The sequence below is a fragment of the Lotus japonicus genome, chromosome 1, assembly GCF_012489685.1.
Source record: "Lotus japonicus ecotype B-129 chromosome 1, LjGifu_v1.2".
NCBI classification, from domain to species: domain Eukaryota; kingdom Viridiplantae; phylum Streptophyta; class Magnoliopsida; order Fabales; family Fabaceae; genus Lotus; species Lotus japonicus.
The window spans coordinates 123,137,649-123,160,111 of NC_080041.1; the positions used below are offsets into that span (position 1 = coordinate 123,137,649).

A 22,463-nucleotide genomic window follows, 5' to 3' on the forward strand; every position below is an offset into this window, starting at 1 on the left:
ACACTCCTGCTAGTGAACTGTGTTCCATTGTCTGAGACGATAGTTGCTGGAACGCCAAATCTGCAAACCAATTTTATCCAATAAAACTTTTTAACTTTTTCTGCTGTTATTTTCGCCATTGATTTCGCCTCAATCCACTTAGTAAAATAGTCTACCGCAACCAAAATAAATCTGATCTGAGAACCTGCTGGAGTGAACGGTCCCAAAATATCCACTCCCCACATTGCAAATGGCCACGATGAACTCATTGAGCTAAGAGTTTCAGGCGGCGCCTTATGTAAATCTGCATAAATTTGACATTTATTACACTTCTTCACATATTCCATACAGTCCCCTCGTAAAGTTGGCCAATAGAACCCTGCTCTGAGCACTTTCGCCGCCAAAGATCTGCCCCCCACATGACTTGCACACACACCTTCATGAACCTCAAACATGATTCTTTCCGCCTCATCTTTAGAGACACATCTCAATAAAGGCACTCCAATCCCTCTTATGTACAATTGATCTCCCAGCAATGTGTAACGACTTGCCTCACGAATTTGATCCTTAGAAAATGTCAACACATTTGAGCCCTCTGCCGCCAAACACTTTTTAATACGCCCCATCCAATCTGAATCTGCTAAAGTTAACACCATCATTGTCTCGTCCTCTTCGATACTCGGGCTGCCTAAAACTTCCTGGATGACTGACTTATTGTTTCCCGGCTTCTTGGTGCTTGCTAACTTTGACAGAATATCCGCCCTTGTATTTTCCTCCCGCGGAACATAATTGACCTGCACCGTGCCTATCTGCTTTATCAATCCCTGAGCTTTCAATAAATACTTAGCCAGCTGTGCATCCCTCGCCTGATATTCACCCTGAATTTGCCTGGAAACTATTTAAGATTCTGTTTTAATCATTATGCTCTTAACCCCCATCTCGATCGCCAACTTCAAACCTGCAATTATAGCTTCATATTCTGCCTGATTATTGCTTGCTTTGAAGTCAAACTTGAGTGACTGCTCAACTGTCACGCCACCTGGTCCTTCTAGGATTATTCCGGCTCCACTTCCCTTAACATTAGATGAACCATCTACACACAAACTCCATTCGCCAACTTCCATAGTTTTCTCACTAGAAGACATTTCATTGACAAAATCCACCAATACCTGTGCTTTAACCAGACCTTTCCTGTCAAAAGTGATTTCAAATTCTGACAACTCAACAGCCCAGGAAACCATTCTTCCAGCCAGATCAGGCTTTTGCAAAACTTGGCGAAGTGACAAATCAGTTTTTACCACAATTGGAAAGCCTTGAAAATAAGGTCTTAATTTCCTGGCGGATATAATTAAAGCTAATGCAGCCTTTTCAATTTTCTGGTATCTAACTTCGGCTCCTTGAAGAGCATGACTCACAAAATATATGATCCTCATATCATCTTTATTCTCTTGCAACAAGACTGAACTAACTGCATTATCAGATATGGAAATAAACATTGATAATGAAATACCTGGAATTGGTTTGGCTAAAATTGGTGGCCTGGATAAATGATCCTTCAAACTTTGGAACGCCCTTTCACATTCTTCAGACCACTGAAAAGTTTTGTTCTTCCTTAAGCATTGAAAGAATGGTGCTGATTTTTCCCCAGAACACGGAAGAAACCTAGATAAAGCTGCTATCCTTCCTGTTAATTTCTGCACATCTTTAACTGAGGTTGGACTCTGCATATCAAGTATCGCCTTACACTTATCAGGATTCGCCTCAATTCCTCTCCTTGTGATCATGAAACCCAAAAACTTTCCACTTTGAATTCCAAACGAACACTTTTCTGGATTAAGTCTCATGTTATGCTTTCTTAGCTCGCCAAACGCCTCTTCGAGATCAGAACAATGTGCTATCATTTCCTCTGATTTGACCACCATGTCATCTACATAAATCTCCATGTTCCGCCCCACCTGCTTGTCAAACACCTTATCCATCAGCCTTTGGTATGTTGCTCCCGCATTCTTCAGCCCAAATGGCATAGTCTGATAACAATAGTTCGCCTGATTTGTCATAAAAGCTGTCTTCTCTTCATCGGGCTGATACATTCTTATCTGATGATACCCTGAATATGCATCCATGAGGCTAAGCATTCCAAATCCTGACGCCCTATCAACAAGCTTATCAATATTCGGTAAAGGATAAGAATCCTTAGGACAATGCTTGTTCAAATCTGTATAATCCGTGCACATTCGCCACTTTCCATTAGCCTTCTTCACCATTACAACATTCGCCAACCAAGTTGGATACTTAACCTCCCTAATGAATCCAGCTTCCAGTAACTTATTTGTTTCCACCTTTACTGCCTCTGCCTTTTCCACCTCATAAACTCGATGCCCCTCTTTCACTGCCTTCTTTCCCATGTGCCCATACTGCTTGAAACTTTCTGAATAACATTTTCGAGCAACCATTTGATCAGCCTTTAAAACTCCAACTCCTCCTTTGCTCAATGGATACTTCGCTGTTAAGTGTCTTGTAGAAATGATCGCTCCCAATCTGTTCAGTGATGGTCTCCCAATGAGTACATTGTACGGCGAAGTACATTTTACTACCAAAAACTTAATAGCAAATGTCTCTGCATTCTTCCCTTCTCCAAAGACATTCTTCAATTCCACATACCCTCGAACAAATACTCTTTCTCCAGAAAAACCCACCAAAGAACCATCATAAGGCAACAATCAGATTCATTTAGCCCCAACTTTTCAAAAGCATCACCATAAATCAAGTCCGCCGAGCTTCCTTGATCCAGAAGTACCCTCTCAATTTCGTAATCAGCAATTCTCAGCATTACAACAATTGGATCGTCTTCATGAGGTTGGACCCCCTCAAAATCTCGCACAGTAAAAGTTATATCGGGTTGATTGGTTGCCCAACTTCCCAATCGTTAGAATAAACAACATTAATGGAATGGACGTACCTCTTACGAGCTGAGTTAGTCATTCCTCCACCGCGGAATCCACCAAAGATGGAATGAATCCGCCCCTTCGCTTTCCCTTCTGATTGTCTGTTTTGTCCTTCACTCTCAATCTCTTTTCCGTCTTCGGTGCGCCTGGTTGAAGTTCCTGCTTCATCTGAATTGCTTCGCCCTTCAAGCTGTTTCATATACCCAGCCTTTATCAACTTATCAATCTCCTTCTTCAAAGTAAAACAATCATCAGTATTATGTCCCGAGATCCTATGATATTCACACCACTTCTTCTTATCCACATAACCCGTTGACGGCTTTGGCTGTCGCGGGAAACGGATAACGTTCGCCTCCAAACACGCGTGTAAAGCTTCAGTCAAATTAACCGCCAACGGCACTGCACGATCATTTTGATTCCGGGTCCACGTCATTGAATGTCCTGGCCCACGCATCCCATACGGCTGAGCACGATTTTTGAAATTAGAACGGTTATCAAATCGACTGTCATAACGGTTGCGATTGTTATACCCTGCGTTGCCACGTTCGGTCCATCCCTTCGAATATTGATCTGCAACCGCTCCCTTCTTCGCCTCAAACTGCTGCCTCTGCCCTGTAACCGCTGCATTCGGGCGGTTGTTCTTGATCTGATCGCTCTGCTCCTCCCTGATGTATCCTTGTACCCTTTCGCGTAAATGCGCCATCGTCTCCACAGGTTTTCTACTCAAGTTACTGTTCAAACCACCCGGCTTCAAGCCCAATTCAAAAGCTGCAATGCAAATTTCCGGCATTTTATCCTCCAAATGGACAGATAATTGATTGAACCGCCCCATGTAAGACTGTAAAGTCTCATTTGATCCTTGACGAACATTGAATAATGTCGCCGGAGTTACTTTTTGTGCACGACTGGTAGAAAACTGAGACAAAATTTTTGTAGATAATTCCGTGAAATTGACAATTGACCTTGACGGTAGAGTTGTAAACCAAATCATCGCCGACTTCTTAAAAGTTGATGGTAACATTTTGCACTTCAACGCGTCTGATGCGCCTACAATGACCATTTTCGTGTTGAAATACACTAAATGGTCCTTTGGATCTGAGTCGCCATAGTAAGAATCAAGCTTCAACGTCTTCAAATTGTCTGGGACGGCGGTGTTCGCTATTTCTTCTGTAAAAGGTTGAAAGTCCACCACCGTCTCAGCCATTCTTCGATCGCCCTCTCGTAAACCCTGAGTCTGATTGAGATCAGTAAGTTGATTTTGCAACTGTTAATTATGTTGACGAAGTTCATTGAGATCGTCCATGATCCGCTGAAGAGCATCGGGAGGAACATCATTTTGTTGAACATGATTCCTCTCTCCGTTCGCCCCGGATCGAGTCACCATCGCGGTGTAAAACGAAGCCTAGGAAAGTATCCTTCGGCCCCACGGTGGGCGCCAATGTTCCGGTATAGAACCACAGACTAAGGCTAACCAGTTTAGAGAGTAAGCGAAAGTAAACAAAGTGAGTAAAAATGCGTGAAATGATAGGTCCCTGCCGCTTGGGCGGTCCTCTTTTATTTATAGCTTGGGTTTTGATCCGGTTGGATCATGGGTTTCCCGGCCCATTTGATACATGATTTGATCAGCCCAATTACTCCGCCCATACCAGACCAGTATTACACAATTTTTTCCCTTGTTTGTATTTTGCCATGATTGCACGTACATGTTGGCATCGTTTAGGAAACTTATGTAGGTCTATTACGATTGCATATATTGGCAATGTCTATTAATATTTAATGCTATAAAAGGAAGCATGGCATATGTATCGGTGTGGATATAACAGATTCAAAGAATATGATTCAATGGACAACATCTTCCTAAGCTAATCTCCATTTTCATGCTAGTTTTGTTAAAAGGAAGATAAAACATGGACATCATCTTCATTTTTCTTGTTCACTCCTTTAGATTTCTAAGAGAAAGGCAGAGATTTATGAGTATTGAGCTTGATTTAGAAAAGACTTAGGATAGATAGAAGTGAGTTTTTATTTAAGATACTCTGAGGTTTTTTTGGTTGAGGAGCAATTTATCACTCTGATAGATATGAGTTCACAGTTGAATCAATTTTAAAAAGATGCAGTACCCTAGTCTAAACCTATCATGATCATATACAATTTAGGAATTAATAAAATCACTATTATATTTTCTTACTAATTTAAAGACAAATGAAATAACTTTATATTAAAATTCAAAAGATTAATAATTGAACCACATGCATGGCATTATGATTTATGTGAGTGGGGGGATGCTTTTCTTTTTTCCCATTTAAGATACAATTGATGAGAATGACATGTAAGATCATGTAGATGATGCAATAATATAATTTTTGCTTCGACAGACTTTAGTGGTTTGGATTTGTTTTTGTGTATATCATCTAACTATTCTTTGGCGTGTCTAAACGAAGTAAGCCATGTGCAATAACCAAATTATTAGGTGATTTTGCATCGATGCTTCTCGGTTGCTCCCATATCATCAGACACGAAGCTAACTCGATCAAGCACGCGCGCATGACATCAAATTGAATTGATCAACATGGCATAAACAGATCGGTAACAACTGTTAGAAAATAACACAGCTGAAGAAATAAAATAAACTAGGAGCGCAATTAACAACACAAGAATACAACGTGGAAACTCCAAAACCGGAGAAAAAACCACGGCCGTTGTCAAAACCGACAACCAGAGAATAAACACTATGTTAAAATTATTACAACACATAAACTTCACTCTCAACCACCCCATAACCCCAGTACACCCACACTCTCCAAAGTAAATATTTGAACTACATCTCACAATACTCTAAAACAAGAGCATGAGAGAAAAAGAAAACACAAATATAAACTTAAAGTGTTTTCAGGTGCTACATCTTTGGTGTTTTGGTGTGTTGAAACAAGGAGCCTGAGATCCCTATATATAGTCTTGAACCCTCCCACCCCTCACTAATCTAAGCGATGTGGGACTTCTCCAAGATGCATAACTTGATCTTTTTCCTCCTTCATTAGCAATGTGAGACTTACATTGCAATCAACCCCAACAATCTCCACCTTGATTGTAATGGTCTTTAGTCTTCATTGTCTATACCGACAATCATTGTCTTCACCGACAAACATAATTCTCATTGTCTATATACTGACAAATTAAATTATCATACTCCACCATAAAAGAGTACACTACACTTGGAACTAAACCATCCCAATAATTTTCTTCACTTGGAACTAAACCATTCCAAGAATTTCCACATGCCGAAACCTTGCTGAAAATTTATGGTGCAACTTCCTTGTTGGCTTTCCCCGAAAGTTCATCAGCCATCGACATAGCCACGTACCTTGCATCAACGCCAACCAATGCCCGCACGCTATCATCACACACCTTGCATCTATATCAACCAATGCCCGTGTGCCACCTGGACAATCTCATGCTCAGAACGCCTTGTGTAATCATGATTGCATCAACTCCTCCATCACAGCATCGCAGCTGCAAACCGACTGTAAACCGTGCACCAGGTTGGTTCACAGAAAAGAGAGGTGTCTTTCCATAACCTCCCAAAACAGCACTTCACAATGTCACACTTCTTTAGCACCTTCGCAATATCACACAAAATGATATCCATCGAACCGGAAGCTCTGATACCACTGTTAGGAAATAACAGAGCTGAAGAAGTAAAATAAATCAGGAGCGCAATCAACAACACAATAATATAACGTGGAAACTACAAAACCGGATAAAAAACCACGGCCGTTGTCAAAACCGACAACCAGAGAATAAACACTATGTGAAAATTATTACAACACATAGACTTCACTCTCAACCACTCCATAACCCCAGTACACCCACACTCTCCAAAGTAAATATTTGAACTATATCTCACAATACTCTAAAACAAGAGCATGAGAGAAAAAGAAAACACAAATATAAACTTAAAGTGTTTTCAGGTGCTACGTCTTTGGTGTTTTGGTCTGTTGAAACAAGGAGTCTGAGATCCCTATATATAGTCTTGAACCCTCCCACCCCTCACTAATATAAGCGATGTGGGACTTTTCCAAGATGCATAACTTGATCTTTTTCCTCCTTCATTAGTAATGTGAGACTTACATTGCAATCAACCCCAACAACCACGTCTATCAATTAATTAATTATCATGCAAACGGTGAATAGAAAAATTCACAATTTTGGAGATTAGAGCGATATGAATAAATATCATCTTCAAGATATTTTATTTTCAAGGAATCAATCGAGGAACATTCTGATAGAGTACCCTTATACTTCCATACAAATGAGATGAAACAATGTACATCTCACTCTTTCTCTTTTTTTTATTATATCAAATAATGTATAAAACTAATTTATTTTGTTTCTCTTATTTTCTTTCTAGCTATTCATATTTTGTCTTCTTTCTTTTCCCCTTAACCAACTAAGCATTAAAGTAATAAAGTCTCAGACAAATGTGCTTTAGTGAACTTCAGACGAATACTTTAATTAGGCTGTGACTTTAAATCCAATATGCCTGTGGGTGGGGAGCCCTTACTTATTATTTTCAATAAAATATTTGCCTTTCGATCATTACATTTTCATTCCAAATTGTTTTTAACTTTGCTTTCCCTATATTTAAAACTTTCTTATATTGAACCTCCACATTATTCAACTATTCCAAGCATGCTAGCACAATTCATTCGCCCCTCTATGCATGGTAAACCATCTTCATAACCTAACTTAATTTCACTTAAAGATATTAACTAATCATATCACACCTCAAATTCATAGGAAGCTGTTGGTTTATGGGTGGCTTGTTGGTTTATATATTCTTCAATCACAGGTTTGAAACTGACAGAAAATATAGATTTAACCAAAATTTCATAGAAAACACTTGTGGAAAAGTGGGCCACTCACCCTAATTCACTTTCAACATGCATTAAGCGAAAAAAAAGGGCAAGTTGATCCGCCAACAAGAGTGAGTTTGGATATCCAATCTACCTACTTAAGAGCCCTTAATTATTATTTAAAAAAACGTTTATTTTTTATTACATTCTCATTTTTTTTAACTTTGCTTTCTCTATAGATAAAACTTTCTTATTTTGGACCTCCACATTCTTCGGTCATTTCAAGCATGCTAGCACAATTCATTCGCCCCTCTATACATGGTAAACCATCTTTATAACCTAAATTAATTTCTCTTAAAAATATGAACTAATCATCGCAACTCAACTTCATAGAAAGCAGTCGGTTTCTTTGAGACTTGTTGGTTTGGACATTCTTCAAATATCAATCAGTCTTAGGCTTGAAACTTGCAAAAAGTAAGGATTTAACCAAAACTTCATATGAAGCAATTGTGGAAAAGTGGGCCACTGCATTAAGCGGAAAACGGGCAAGTTAACCCGCCAACAAGAGTGAATTTGGATATCCAATCTATCCTACTTAAGAGCGGATTAACGGGTTGGCCCGTCAAAAAACGGGAAAAAAAAGGTGTGATGTACAAAATATGGAGTTGACAGGTTGACCTGCTAAAGCTCATACAAAAAATTAAGAAAAATCATTAAAAAGTTCTTTTTCGAAGAAAAAAAAAGCATAAGTTATGCCCCCGACTTGCATTTGGCTCAAATATAAGGCGGGTTGGTGAGTTGAATCTTCCAACCCAGCTCGTCATGCATGCCTGACGGACGGATCAAGTTGTTTGACCTTCTAGGTTGAGCCCACTCTACAATCTTGAAAGAGCTTAATCAACTCAAAAGAAAAGAAAATTAATCTCATAATTTAAGTAGATGTATAATAAGGCTTCTTACTTAATGAATGTTTGAATGACTAAATTGGTCTCTGAAAATGTTAGACGCTGACAAGTTCGTCTATAGAAGAAGAAAACATCTTTTGCAGTCAAGGACCGACTTAATCAACGTTTTATTTGACCATAGAAACTAACTTGACCGACATTTCACACAGTCAAAAACCACATGCAGAAAGTATTTCCTAAGTCAATAGATAAACATACCAGCGCTCAACACTTTACTTCATGGACGAATTTAACCATTCAATTCAAAAGATATCCTATATCATTCAACTCTCTTTTTAGATGGAAAGTCATTTGAGTTGTCAATGTTACTATATAATATACGCCAATCCCTCAGCGTTTAAGTACTATAATCTCGTTAAAAAAAAAGTAATATAATCTATAATAAGGCTTCTTACTTACTGAAGATCAAAACATCAGATATATCATTCAACTCACCCTTGGATGACATGCATGATTCAACACTCATCTATCTACCTAGGTCTTGAGTTGTCAATGTTACTATAATATACACCATTAATAATCCCTCAACGTTTAATATAGCCAATGTTAACAACGTGCAGAGCATGATTAAAAGTACCAGTTTAGTAAATTTTGGATGGTTGTGGCACAAAATCTAACTGGGAAAACAATTCACAACCGTAGAAACCAGAAATGAAAACGAGAAAAATGATGGAAAATTGGAAATAACACATTATATATTAAATTAAATCCAGTCAAACAGGTCAACAATTCCAATACGCGAACACCACAGTTGACAATTTGACCCCTCTCAGCGTTGCGTCGCTCCGAACCAAGACGCACACTGGACGGTGCTTTCAACGGGCCCCACCACCACCACCCGAACCAGATCAGGTTCGGTGATCCCTTTTAACCACCCCCTATAAATACGCGCTCGCTAACCACCACTCGCTTCAAACGCGTGAACCAACCCTCCTCGATCAAACGAAAATTTCTCAGGTAATTGAAAATTCTTCTTCCTTATCCTTATTCGCTTTTTCGCGATTCTGAATAATTGCGTTGATAAACTGAAATTTCAACTTTGTTTGATTTTTATTTTCTGTTTGGTTCTCGAGAAAGTGAAGGAAAATCAGGAATAGAAAATTTTCTTTTTTTTTTTTTGGGTGCTTAGAATAGAAAATTTTCTGAGATCGGTTTTCGTACCTGTAAATTACGCGGAAATTCGTGAAGAATTCAACGATTTTCTTGTTTAATTCAACTCGTTTCAATTTTTAGGTTCTTGAATTGTAATCAGTCAACGATTCTATTTCATTTTCTTCTTCTTTGTTTGAATTTTTGGTAAAGTTGCGATCAACCGATCTTCACTCCAAAGGAGTCAACAGAGAAACGGTTTTGAATTCTCGATCTGAGATCTAGCCTTTTTTCTTTAATTTTTAATTTTTTTATGCTTGATCTTTTTTTTATGTAGGAAAATATTTTTTATGCTTGATCTTCACACAATTTTTCACATGATGATTTGTGAATCATCACATAATTTTTTTTCTCTAAGGCTTTCATAATTTTATGGATTTTTTTTTGGTTAAAATCATAAATATTTGTGAAATTGACAGAATTTGTGTTATCTATACAAAATTTTGATTTGAGAACTAAGTGTTGAATAATCCTAATTTTATGCAGCAATTATAGCATGTTTATAGTTTTTGAAATTTTGCATTCATGATTTACTGCTTGGTGTATTTTGTTTCATGATTTTGTTAACAATGGTGGTGTTTTGTGGTTGTTTGATTTATGGAACAGGCAAAAACAAGAAGAACAAGGATTTAGCAAGATGGCATTAGTTTCTGGAGCAAGGTCAACACTAAACCCTAATGCACCTCTTTACATTCCGGCTGCGTTCCGCCAAGTGGAGGATTTTTCTCCGGAATGGTGGCAGCTGGTGACCACACTAACATGGTACCATGACTTCTGGCTCAGCCAGCAACATGATGATGGTGCCTTCTATGGCAACAATGTTGTTGGTGAGGATGATGTGCTTGATTTGCTTCCTGATTCTTTCGATCTTGATGCCGGTGAAGATCTTTCCGTCATGGAAGCTCAGCTTGAAGAGTTTATTCGATCGTGTGAAACCCAAGGTAAATGATTTGTGGGACTGTGATGGGAATAATTAGGATTCAGGAGTTGAAATTCGAATTCGGTATAGTGCTTCTTCGGCTTGGCTTTCGTTGACTAATGAGGGGATTCAATTCTTCAGGACCCTACAACAATGTTGTGGAACCAGAGCTTGGATCAAAGACATTAACTGCGTGAGCCAGAGAGATGGAGCTTTCAACCAACATTATCTTCTACGCCTTAGCTTACCTTCATTTTTAGCTACTTGTACCATGTCGGCTTTAACTTTCTTTAACTCCTGTATAGGCAAGGTTTCAACTTTCGATCAATCCTTTTCTGGGTTTACCAAAATCTGTGTTAAGGATGGAAGGAAGGAAGGACAAGAAAAATGAAAATATTTCTATGTACTTATGTTGTAAGAGCTTCTACAAATTTTCTAATTACAAAAATGTAAAAAAATCTCACTATTTGTTATCTCATGTTCAATGAGTTGTTGTTTCCTCATGACTTTTACCTAAACATTAAAATAGACGCATTCTACCCTATATGTAGTTATATGTGAAAATAGCATTCACAGTAGTTGTTGTATGCTTTCATGTTTGGTGTTATGATTTGCACACCTTTACTTAGAAGTTAAAACTCTTTAACTTCTAACAAGAAATGATTCTAAAACATTTCACCGCGTGAGTTTGGTTGACAATTAAAATGCTATGGCAGGGCGTCCCAAAGTGAAATTTGAATTTCCATTATGCAAAATCTTAAAGGATGAAATTGATAGACTGAGGGTCTACTGAAGAAGCAAGAATCCAAACACAACTTAAACTCAAGAGAAATTTGAACTCATAAATACAAGAGGCCAGAACCCTCATGAGACAATCTGATACTTCACTTTAGAATAAATTAGCCAAGAATAAATGTATTCAGATACTTCACTTTTCTTGAGACAATCTCATTTTTATGCCTTGTGCAAAGGATATTAATACACAGAATTTGAAAAACTACCTCCCAAAATGTGGCACTATATATACACGAAAGACACGAGCCTTACGACTCATCTCAAAACTACATAGCCTTACGACTCATCTCAAAACTACATAGCGCATGTCTGAAAATTCTTCTACAATTGATTATGAAGCCAAAATCAATTCTGGAGGAGCTTCTGTGAGTAGCTTCTAGAGGCCATAACTGATTCAGAGGAAAAACAAATTAATGCAAACATGCTAATACTCAGCCACTGTGACACCTAAACAGCAAGGAGTGGATTTATCTCATTTCTCTTTCTATAAGTTGGTGGAGGCTATCACACCAACTAGTAGGAAAAAATGGGGCACAAAAGCTTCAGTTGCAAACATATTAACTACGGTATTACCTTTGCAACACGTCAGTTCAGTTACAAACTCTTATCCTCATCCTTAATAAAGCAATTGACTTCTTTTCATGCAGATATCTCTGCCCCTGCCCCCACATATTCCATATCCTCTTCTTCTTCAAGTTTTTTCCTTCTTTGAGCCTCAAGTTTAGTTTGGTTGCCGATTGCATCAGAGATAGCTTTTGGTAACCAAAAACCTGGTTTCTCAAGGACTGGGGCCCGGTCAAGCACCAAAGGCTCTCTGAAAGTAACATCAACTCCATCAAAGGTCCATAATTTCAGGGTTGCTTCTCCTTTGAGACCTAAAGAGAACCACCCTAAACCAGCTATTGCCACATCAATGCTGTTGACATCCCAGCTAGATCCAGATGCTTTCACTTCTTTTTCTTGCCATGTGCCTAATTCAGCAGCACGGTCACTACTAATGGGAGGCTGGAATAAGAACATAGTGAAAAAGGATTAGGGAAAACAAAACATAGACAACTTGCATATTACAAGAAAGGTGAAGGGTGCGTTTGTGTAAACAACTTAATTAAGCGTGTATTGCATAAATGCTTATTCATAAGCTAATTTGAGAAGCTTATTGGAATTAGCTCAAAATAAGTAATGGATAAGTACAAGCTCTTATTCATAAACTAATCTGAACAACTTATGAAAATAAGCTCAAAACAACTTATAGGTATGTGTCATAAGCTACAGAAGTACTTATGCTATAAGCTCAAATAAGTTCTTACATACGGTGCCTATAAGTAGGTATAACCATATAAGCACTTACTGCTAAGCTAATCTGGGCAGCTTATTGGTAGATCATAAGCTATTAACATCTCTCCTAAACAATTGCATAAACACTTACGCTAGAAGATAAACTCAAATAAGCTTTTCAAAATGGAGCCGAAATAGAGCACAACTTTGAATTATACTAAGCAAGCTGTATATATAAAAACCTGAAACCAGGCCAGCCTACCCTCCTCCCCATATAGTCAGTATCTTTGTTACATTGAAGTAAAACTACACATGTTGCACAAAAACAAATCCCAAAATCTACGCTTCAATGTGAGGATTACCAGAATTATCATTTATCCTGATATAGCTCTCTGTAAGTTTTAGATAACAGAGGACTATCAAAAGATAAATATAATCCTTCTCATCAATAATTTAAATTAGTAATTTCTTAAAAGACAGTGTATAACTTATTTCTTCATAGACTGTCGACTAAAAAATCGTTTGGGTTATATCTTATCAGTTTACTCCTAGATGCAGAACAGTTGGCATGAATCAGCTAACTCCCTTGGTTCCACAAGGGATTTTAAGATAACTCCGAGACATCTAAAAAGTAAAAGAATATTTATGGCATTAATTGCCTGAATTTAACTTACAAATAAAAAGCTTCTAAACAAACCACAACTCGCAAGCCCGGCTTACACCCCACTGATATGGAACTTTCATAATACTTATAAGTTATAAGAACAAACCAAACCTAAAAATTCAAGAGTGCATCTTGCAGGACTAAATAGTTTTTTTTAAGAAAAACAATTCTTAACCCTAAGTATGTAGACATATAAAAAAAACATAAATAACCAGTATATTCAATCTGTGTGTGGAAACAACAATCAACAACAAAGACAAAGATAAGCTGAATAAGCTGCCATTTTCAGAATGCTAAATGAGCTTCAAAGTTTATTTACTTACTAGTAAATTTTTCTATACTGCTTTAAATTTCTGTACATTAGAATAGCATTTTGTTTGCATATAGTAGATTTAGGAAGCCTTGAGAAATATTGGTTAAGTTAGATTAGCAAAGCACAGATCCTTTCAACAACTTTCACATTGCCCAGAAGAACAATGGCCTATGGTGCTCAAAACTCAGAAAAAATATGTACACTAAAGGATAGATGATAAGATTAAACCTCCTTTGATCCAAGTTTATCGCCGGAAAAAGAAGAATTTCAGGTCTGGAACCACCATGGGGGGTGGCGCAGCCACTACTGTGGCCATGGAGACTGCTGAGCAGCCAAAACAGCAAGGAGAGAGGGGAAATACGAATTTGGCAGATGGATAGGGGCAGTTACCAGTCTGTAGTTATTAGGAGTTAGCAGTTATTATGTGTGTATGTCAGTTTGAATTCAAAATAGAAACTGCACTATGCAGTTGTATAAATAATAGATGTAGCCTATTAGATGATCATCCAGGAAATTATAAGTTTGGTAGTATGGAGAGAACAGGCTCTCGAACTCCTGCTGTATTGTACTATTCCCAGTAGAGATTCTTCATCTCTGCAGTATCAATAATAATTATCCATTATTCTATTCCCCTATCTTATCATTTTGGTATCAGAGCACCATCCAGCTGCTGTGGTACTTAAGTGGTTCACTTTATAAATGGGAAAAACTCGTTCTGAAGCCAGTCAAGATCCAATGGAGCGGATGCAAGAAATTATGGAAATGTTGCAGATTGATCGTCAACAAGCACAGGCTGATCGTCAACAAGCACAGATTGACCGTCAACAAACTGATCAACGAATTCAACGTTTGGAAAATATGATGGAGACGTTCATGCATCGGGACGACCTTGGCTCTCAAAGAGACAATCATGAACAGAGCATTAAGCGCCCAGGACAGGAAGAAGAGTCTAACTGTGATAACACTTCTGCACGTTGGCGGAAGTTGGAGGTTCCAGTTTTTGATGGTGTTGCTGATGCCTATGGTTGGGTTCATAAGTTGGAAAGGTTCTTCCAAATTCGTGGAGTTCCAGAGGAGGGGAGATTGCAGGCGGTTCTGGTGGCACTGGATGGAAAAGCTCTATCATGTTTTCAATGGTGGGAAGGTTGTCATCCTCACGCAGACTGGGACACTTTTAAGTTGGCAATTCTGAAGAGGTTCCAAGTTTCAAGTACTCTCAATCCCTTTGCTGCTTTACTAGCCCTTAAGCAAGAAGATTCGGTGGCGGAATTTGTGGAACAATTTGAGAAATTTGCCGGCATGTTGAAAGACATTGATGAAACACACTTAATGGATATCTTTGTGAATGGTTTGAAGGAGGACATAGGTGCAGAAATTAAACTTTATGAACCAACAACCTTATCCATCATGGTCCAAAAGGTTTTAATGATTGAGCAGAAAAATCTTGCAGTTAGTAAGGTTCATCCAAATTCCACTTCTGGTTCAAGGTTTAGTAATTCTTATAAGTCTCCATCCATTTCTCGAACTGTCACAGTTGATACTACACAGAAGAGTGGAGGCAAAAGTTACACACCATCTTCATCTTATTCTGGTAGTGTCTCAGTGGATAAACCATTTCAAAGAAATCGACCGGGTAATTACCGTAGACTTTCTGATGCTGATTACCAGGAGAAGATCCGGAAAGGAGAATGTTTTCGCTGTGATGAAAAATTTGGGCCTAACCATGTGTGCAAGAACAAACAATTTCGAGTTATGCTGATGGAAGAGACTGGCGATTCTGAACCAGAAGATGATCCAGATTGTCACCCCGAAACGGAACCTGTCCCACATTTATCCCTGAATAGTATTGTTGGATTCACTTCCAGAAGGTCTTTCAAGGTTTGGGGAACTATTGAAGATCACAAAGTTGTGGTGTTAGTTGATTGTGGAGCAACTCATAATTTCATTTCCAAGGCGTTAGTACAGGAATTGCACTTGAAGGTTGAGGATACTCCATCTTATGTAGTTGAAGTAGGGGATGGTCATAAGATACCATGCAAGGGTGTTTGTAAGGACGTGTCTTTGCTGTTACACAATGTGCCGGTCAATCAGCAATTTTATTTGTTTGGCCTTGGCGGAGTGGACATTGTATTGGGCCTAGAATGGTTAGCAAGTCTTGGTGACATTAGAGCTAACTTTGAACAGTTGACTTTGCGGTTTACTATGAATGGCCAGAAGTTATCACTCCAAGGGGATCCTGAATTATGCAAGAAGGATGCTTCTTTAAATTCCTTACTCAAGGCTTTGCAACATGGTGAGGGATTTCTCATTGATTTTCAACAAATTCGAGCGGAAACAGATTGGAGGGCTAATGTTCCAGCAGATTTAGTTTCCATTCTCCACCAATTTCCTTCCATCTTTGAACCGCCGGAAGGATTACCACCTTACCGTCGGCAAGATCATGCGATTCATCTCAAGGAAGGGGCGCAAATTCCTAACTTAAGACCTTATAGATATCCTCATTACCAGAAAAACGAAATTGAGAAATTGGTTGCTGAAATGTTAGATGCCGGCATTATTCGTCCATCTACAAGTCCCTTCTCCAGCCCCATAATTCTGGTTCGAAAGAAAGATGGTAGTTGGCGGTTTTGTGTTGATTACCGGGCCTTAAACAAGATCACCGTGCCAGACAAATTTCCAATTCCAGTCATTGATGAATTGTTGGATGAAATAGGAGGGGCACGGATCTTTTCAAAGCTGGATTTGCGTTCCGGTTATCACCAAATCAGAATGAAGGAAGGTGACATTGAAAAAACTGCATTCAGAACTCATGAAGGTCATTACGAATTTCTGGTACTTTCTTTTGGTCTCACTAATGCACCCTCTTCTTTCCAATCTTTAATGAATGAAGTTTTGAGGCCCTTTCTCCGCAAGTTTGTATTAGTTTTCTTCGATGATATTTTGATATATAGCCTCTCCATGGAAGATCATATCCAACATTTGCACACTGTTTTATCTCTATTACAACAACATGATTTGAAAGTCAATGGGAAGAAATGCACTTTTGGCCAAGAGACTTTGGAGTATTTGGGTCACATCATTTCTGCAGGTGGAGTTTCTGCTGATCCAAAGAAATTAGAGGCTATGTGGTTGTGGCCTACTCCCAAGGACATCAAAAGTTTAAGGGGTTTTCTTGGGCTAACAGGTTATTACCGCCGTTTTGTACAGAATTATGGGAAGATTGCGAAACCTTTGACTAATTTATTGAAGAAAGATGCCTTTCAATGGAGTTCTGATGCTCATGCTGCTTTTGAACAATTAAAGAATGCCATGACTACTCTTCCTATGCTGGCTGTTCCTGATTTTACCAAGCCTTTTGTTTTAGAGACTGACGCTTCAGGTACAGGTTTGGGTGCTGTTTTATTGCAGGAAGGTCGCCCTTTGGCTTTTTGGAGTACAACTTTATCTGATCGGAATCAAAGGAAATCAGTCTATGATCGCGAACTGATGGCGGTTGTCAAAGCTGTCCAGAAATGGCGCCATTACTTGTTGGGTCATCATTTTATAATCCGAACTGATCATAAAAGTTTGAAGTTTTTGGCAGATCAACGCATGTTGGGTGAAGAACAATTCAAGTGGGTTTCTAAGTTGGCTGGGTTTGACTTTGATATTCAGTACAAACCGGGTAAAGACAATTCTGCTGCTGATGCCTTATCCCGGCGGAGTTCTTATTGCGCCATTTCTATCTTACAAATTCATGATTTTGAAGAATGGGTGGAAGAAGTCAATAAAGATGACAAGTTGCAGAAAATTATACAAGACTTGATTCTGGACCCTACTTCTCATTCCGGATATGTCTTGCGTGATCAGAAACTATTCTTTAAAGGTAGATTGGTTTTATCAAAGACTTCCTCCCGTATACCAGTCATCTTGAAAGAGTTTCATTCTTCATTGATGGGAGGGCATTCCGGAATCTTCAGAACATACAAAAGGGTGGCCAACTTGGTTTATTGGGACGGCATGAAATCTGACATCAAGAACTATGTGGCTGCTTGCGATGTTTGCCAAAGGAACAAAAGTGATACTTTAACTCCGGCTGGCTTATTGCAACCTTTACCCGTTCCTACTCAAGTTTGGACAGATATTTCCATGGATTTTGTCACTGGTTTACCTAAATCCATGGGGAAAGACACCATTCTGGTAGTAGTTGATCGTCTTACAAAATATGCACATTTCTTGGCCTTGGGTCATCCCTATACAGCTACTGAGGTTGCTGCAGTATTCCTTCAAGAAATTGTCAGGCTCCATGGTTTTCCTTCCTCCATTGTATCTGATCGAGATCCCCTTTTCTTGAGCAATTTTTGGAAGGCACTTTTCCGAGCAGCAGGTACTCAATTGAAATTTAGTTCTGCTTATCATCCCCAAACTGATGGCCAAACCGAAGTTGTCAACCGGTGCTTGGAGGTGTACTTGCGCTGTCTTACAGGTTCCAAACCCAAAAAATGGGTTTCTTGTCTTCCATGGGCTGAATTCTGGTTTAATACTAATTATAATGCTTCCAGCAAAATGTCACCTTTTCAAGCCTTGTATGGGCAGGATCCTCCTCTTCTTTTCAAAGGTTCGACCATTCCTTCCAAGTTAGATGAGGTTAATAAACTTTCTAAGGACCGGGACGAATTGTTGGCAGATTTGCGAGACAACTTGCTTAAGTCTCAGGATATCATGCGTACATATGCCAACAAACACAGAAGACAAGTGGAATTTGAAGCTGGCGATTGGGTCTTCTTGAAGTTGCAGCCTTATAGAAGGCGATCGTTGGCTCAACGAGTTAATCAGAAACTCAGTCCACGATTCTATGGGCCATTCCAAGTGCTAGCCAAAGTTGGAGCTGTAGCTTATAAATTGGACCTTCCTTCCCATAGCAGAATTCATCCGGTGTTCCATGTCTCTCTTCTTAAGAAAGCCATTGGCGATTCGTTTCAATCTCAGCCCTTGCCTCCCATGCTATCTGAAGATCACGAGTTGCAAGTTTATCCCGAATCGGTTCTCAATGTTCGTGAAGATTCTCCTGGTAATGTTGAGGTTCTGATTTCCTGGCAGAATCTTCCTTCTTGTGAGAATAGTTGGGAATCGGTGGCCCGCATTCATGAAGCCTTTCCAGACTTTCACCTTGAGGAGGAGAGAGGGGAAATACGAATTTGGCAGATGGATAGGGGCAGTTACCAGTCTGTAGTTATTAGGAGTTAGCAGTTATTATGTGTGTATGTCAGTTTGAATTCAAAATAGAAACTGCACTATGCAGTTGTATAAATAATAGATGTAGCCTATTAGATGATCATCCAGGAAATTATAAGTTTGGTAGTATGGAGAGAACAGGCTCTCGAACTCCTGCTGTATTGTACTATTCCCAGTAGAGATTCTTCATCTCTGCAGTATCAATAATAATTATCCATTATTCTATTCCCCTATCTTATCAATAGACTTCTTGTTAGATTCTCGGTATATGATTATGTATTAAAGTATAACCTACAACATTGCAAAATCTTCTTTTCTATCAAGGTTAAGTCAGCCATGCAATACCATCAATACAAACATAAAATGAGGTTAATCTTTGAACTTGTTTCATGTAGGAAATCTCTTTCTTTAGAAACTTAACTGATGGCTCATAATTAGCTTATGAAGATTATAAGGGTCATTTGAATTCATTAAGATGTAATTAGGTATAAGCAAATTAATCAAATGAATAAAGATGATCAAGCTATGGAAAAATACAGCCTCAGACCTACACAGTAAAACAAAGTTTAAGTGTATATACTCATATTATTGATCAGAGACATTTAATTTGGTAGGAGATAAAGGAAATGGCTTACCTGCAGCCTGACACCAACATGATTTTTCCAAACCTCATCAGCATTTTCTATTTTCCCCATGTGCAGAGAAACATTTGGTGATGCCCAAACTGTGACATATATTGTTTCAACAGAGGCTTCAATAAGGTCGAGTCTGGTCAAGCCACCAACATGTATAGACTGTCCTACCTGAAAATTAAAACCAGAATGTATGATTCTAACTGCATCTCCTTTTGAAACACACATACTAATAATATATACAAAAACCTTGCGATCTCAATTCTGTACACGTATTCATCGTTATGACTTCACAAACCAAATCATCTCCAGATTGATATATAGTAAATGAAAAGATGATGCTCAAATAAGAACTTTTTCTCATTTCTGTTAGCTTTTAACTTATGAACATGCAAAAGGCACACATATAACCTATGCAAACAAATAAAAGCACCCCTTACAATATACATCTACCATAGAGAATGACAATGACAATAAGTAACTTGCCTTAATTCTATATGTCCGAGGCCGAAGTTCCTTCCGTATCTCAACCATCTTTTGTTCCTCCCGATTTAATCTCATTGACATTAAATACGGATGCAAGAGCCCTGGAGTGTCAAACATCTTAGTCTTAGCTGGCAAAATTCCTCCAATTCTCAAGATGCCGAGTGTCGTCCCCGGAACTGGAGCTTCTGTGAGCTTTGAAACTTTGGCTCCTTGTTTCTTTGCAAATGCATTGATCAGAGTAGACTTCCCTGCATTCTGAGCCCCAATTACCCACACATTCCCGCGAGGACCAGCCAAATCTTTTACGAAGGACAACAAATTCCTTATGCCTAAATCCTTTCTAGAACTGACCAAATAAACCGCACTTAACTTAGGCGCTCCTTCAGCACTTGCACGGTGTCGAACCCATCTATCTAACCTTGTAGGAGAAACCTGGGACGGAAGGAGATCAACCTTCGTCGCCACGAGAACAAGCTTTGGCAGTTTATTTCCCCGCTTCGAGTTAACCTGGGTTTTCTCCAACGCCTTAAACAGCGATTTCACCGCAGTTCTAGGAAAAGAACCATCAAAATCAACACAATCCACAACCATAACAACAACAGTAGAACTGCCACTACCAGAAGGATTCATCAACCTAGTAGAAATCAGCCTATCGAAATCGAAATCAGGTATCAAATTCTCAGCTGACTGGTTCTTCACCTGCCCGTAATTCCTCAAGGAATGACACCTAGCACACACAGTAACCTCCTCTTTCACCTTCTCAGCCTCCCTAGCCATCTTCTTCTTCTCAGCCTTCGACACCTTCTTCTTCTTCGCCCTCTCCAGCACCTCCTCGGTAACGTTACCATAACCAACCCCAGCTGGTGCAAACGCCTCCAATTCCAATTCCAGCTTATTATCATCATCTTCCCCCAATAACTTAGCTTCCCAATCATCAGAATCCCAATCAAACTCGTCAGCCAACTCCTCAGTATCTTCTTCATGCTTACTCTCACTACTATCCAAAACCCCCACTTCACCATCATCTTCTTCCACTTCTTCCCCCACACCACCATCATCATCATCATCAATATCATCAAACCCATCATCCTCTTCAGAAAACTCCTCCACTTTCACCTCCCTTTGTTGGTAAAACCCAGGAAGGTTCTGATCTCTATCCTGCATAAACACTCCACAACCAGGGCAAATGGGTCCACGAGCTTCATCTTCATCCCTCCCCTCACTCAAAAACGGGTTTCTACCATCTCTCCTGGGCGTAGTGTTAACAGGATTTCTCTGACCATTTACTGCTAGAGCAACCAAGTTCGAAACTTTCTCGAAGCGCTTACTAGAATCTACACTCGTTCATGGAAAAACGCAAATGGGTATCAGAAAAAAGGAACAAGGGAAGTGCTGAAGAGTGAAACAGAGAGAAGAGGAGTGATGGAAAAAGGGGTTACCTGTGAAATGGCGAAGAGTTGGAAGTGCGTGCTCCTGCGTGTTGTTGAAGATGGGTAGCTTGGAGCTGAGCTTGGTGGAAGGAAGTACAATTGAAGATAACAAGATAGCCATGGCTTCGAGGTGTTGAGAGAGATTTTGGAGCAGCAGAGCACAGAGACTGGGGAGAGGGAAAAGGCTAAGGCTTAGTTTTATGGTTAAATATGTTTTTAGTCCGTCTAAAATAGGGATAAATTGAAGTAGGTCCCTAAAAAATTCTTATAGGAAAAATTGAAAAAATCTCCGACTTTAATGAAATATGTGAAATATGAAGATGAAGATGATGGATTAAAGATTATAGATTAGTAATATTAAATTAACAATTACATGTCTAAATTTGGTTCCTATTAAATTTGAATATTTTGATTTTTTTCCTTAAATAATAATCAACATGGCTCATAAGCTCTATCGGACATTTGGCAAGGTTGGCGGATCACTACCTTCAACAAGAATCAAAACTGTCGTGTAGGATAACTCAAGTGGTAGAAGTTGTGGGACATATGAGTTGGGTAGGGGGAGGTTTAATGATCAATTCCTGGCGGGTGCAATTTATTTTTCCGAAATACAAAAAAACGAGAATCAAAACTGGGGTATTTATCAAATACTGAGATTAGATTTAAACTTTACTCTGACTATAGACTATAGATGATATTCAAATTTCATTTATTATATAGGGATCAAAAGCTTAAGTTTAGTTAACTCTTTGAAAAATTATCACAACAAATAAGTAGAGGCACGTAAAAGTCATATAGCTTTTGGACTAAGGTGATCGAGGAGTAAATGTGCTAATGAAATGTG

The 22,463-nt window shown here is 38.9% G+C and overlaps 2 protein-coding genes across 3 annotated transcripts; one reads left to right on the forward strand and one right to left on the reverse strand.

Moving 5' to 3' along the window:
* The first annotated feature begins 9,468 nt into the window (after positions 1–9,468).
* On the forward strand, positions 9,469–11,288 carry LOC130730127 (protein EARLY RESPONSIVE TO DEHYDRATION 15). Its single transcript, XM_057582034.1, has 3 exons — positions 9,469–9,699; positions 10,498–10,832; positions 10,952–11,288. Exons 2-3 carry the CDS (start codon positions 10,529–10,531, stop codon positions 11,005–11,007), a joined length of 360 nt encoding a protein of 119 aa, XP_057438017.1. The 5' UTR covers positions 9,469–9,699; positions 10,498–10,528; the 3' UTR covers positions 11,008–11,288.
* A 364-nt stretch (positions 11,289–11,652) lies between these two features.
* On the reverse strand, positions 11,653–21,818 carry LOC130730126 (GTP-binding protein BRASSINAZOLE INSENSITIVE PALE GREEN 2, chloroplastic). 2 transcript variants are annotated; one of them, XR_009016250.1, is made up of 5 exons: positions 21,629–21,818; positions 20,190–21,523; positions 19,707–19,874; positions 12,179–12,610; positions 11,653–11,994 (listed from the first exon to the last, which is right to left on the reverse strand). XR_009016250.1 is itself a non-coding variant. In XM_057582033.1 (4 exons), the coding sequence occupies exons 1-4, from the start codon at positions 21,738–21,740 to the stop codon at positions 12,245–12,247; spliced, it is 1,980 nt and encodes a 659-aa protein (XP_057438016.1). In that variant the 5' UTR covers positions 21,741–21,817; the 3' UTR covers positions 11,653–12,244. The 2 variants fall into 2 exon arrangements, 1 of the variants encoding a protein (XP_057438016.1); XM_057582033.1 differs by having other exon boundaries at positions 11,653–12,610; positions 21,629–21,817.
* Positions 21,819–22,463: the final 645 nt, after the last annotated feature.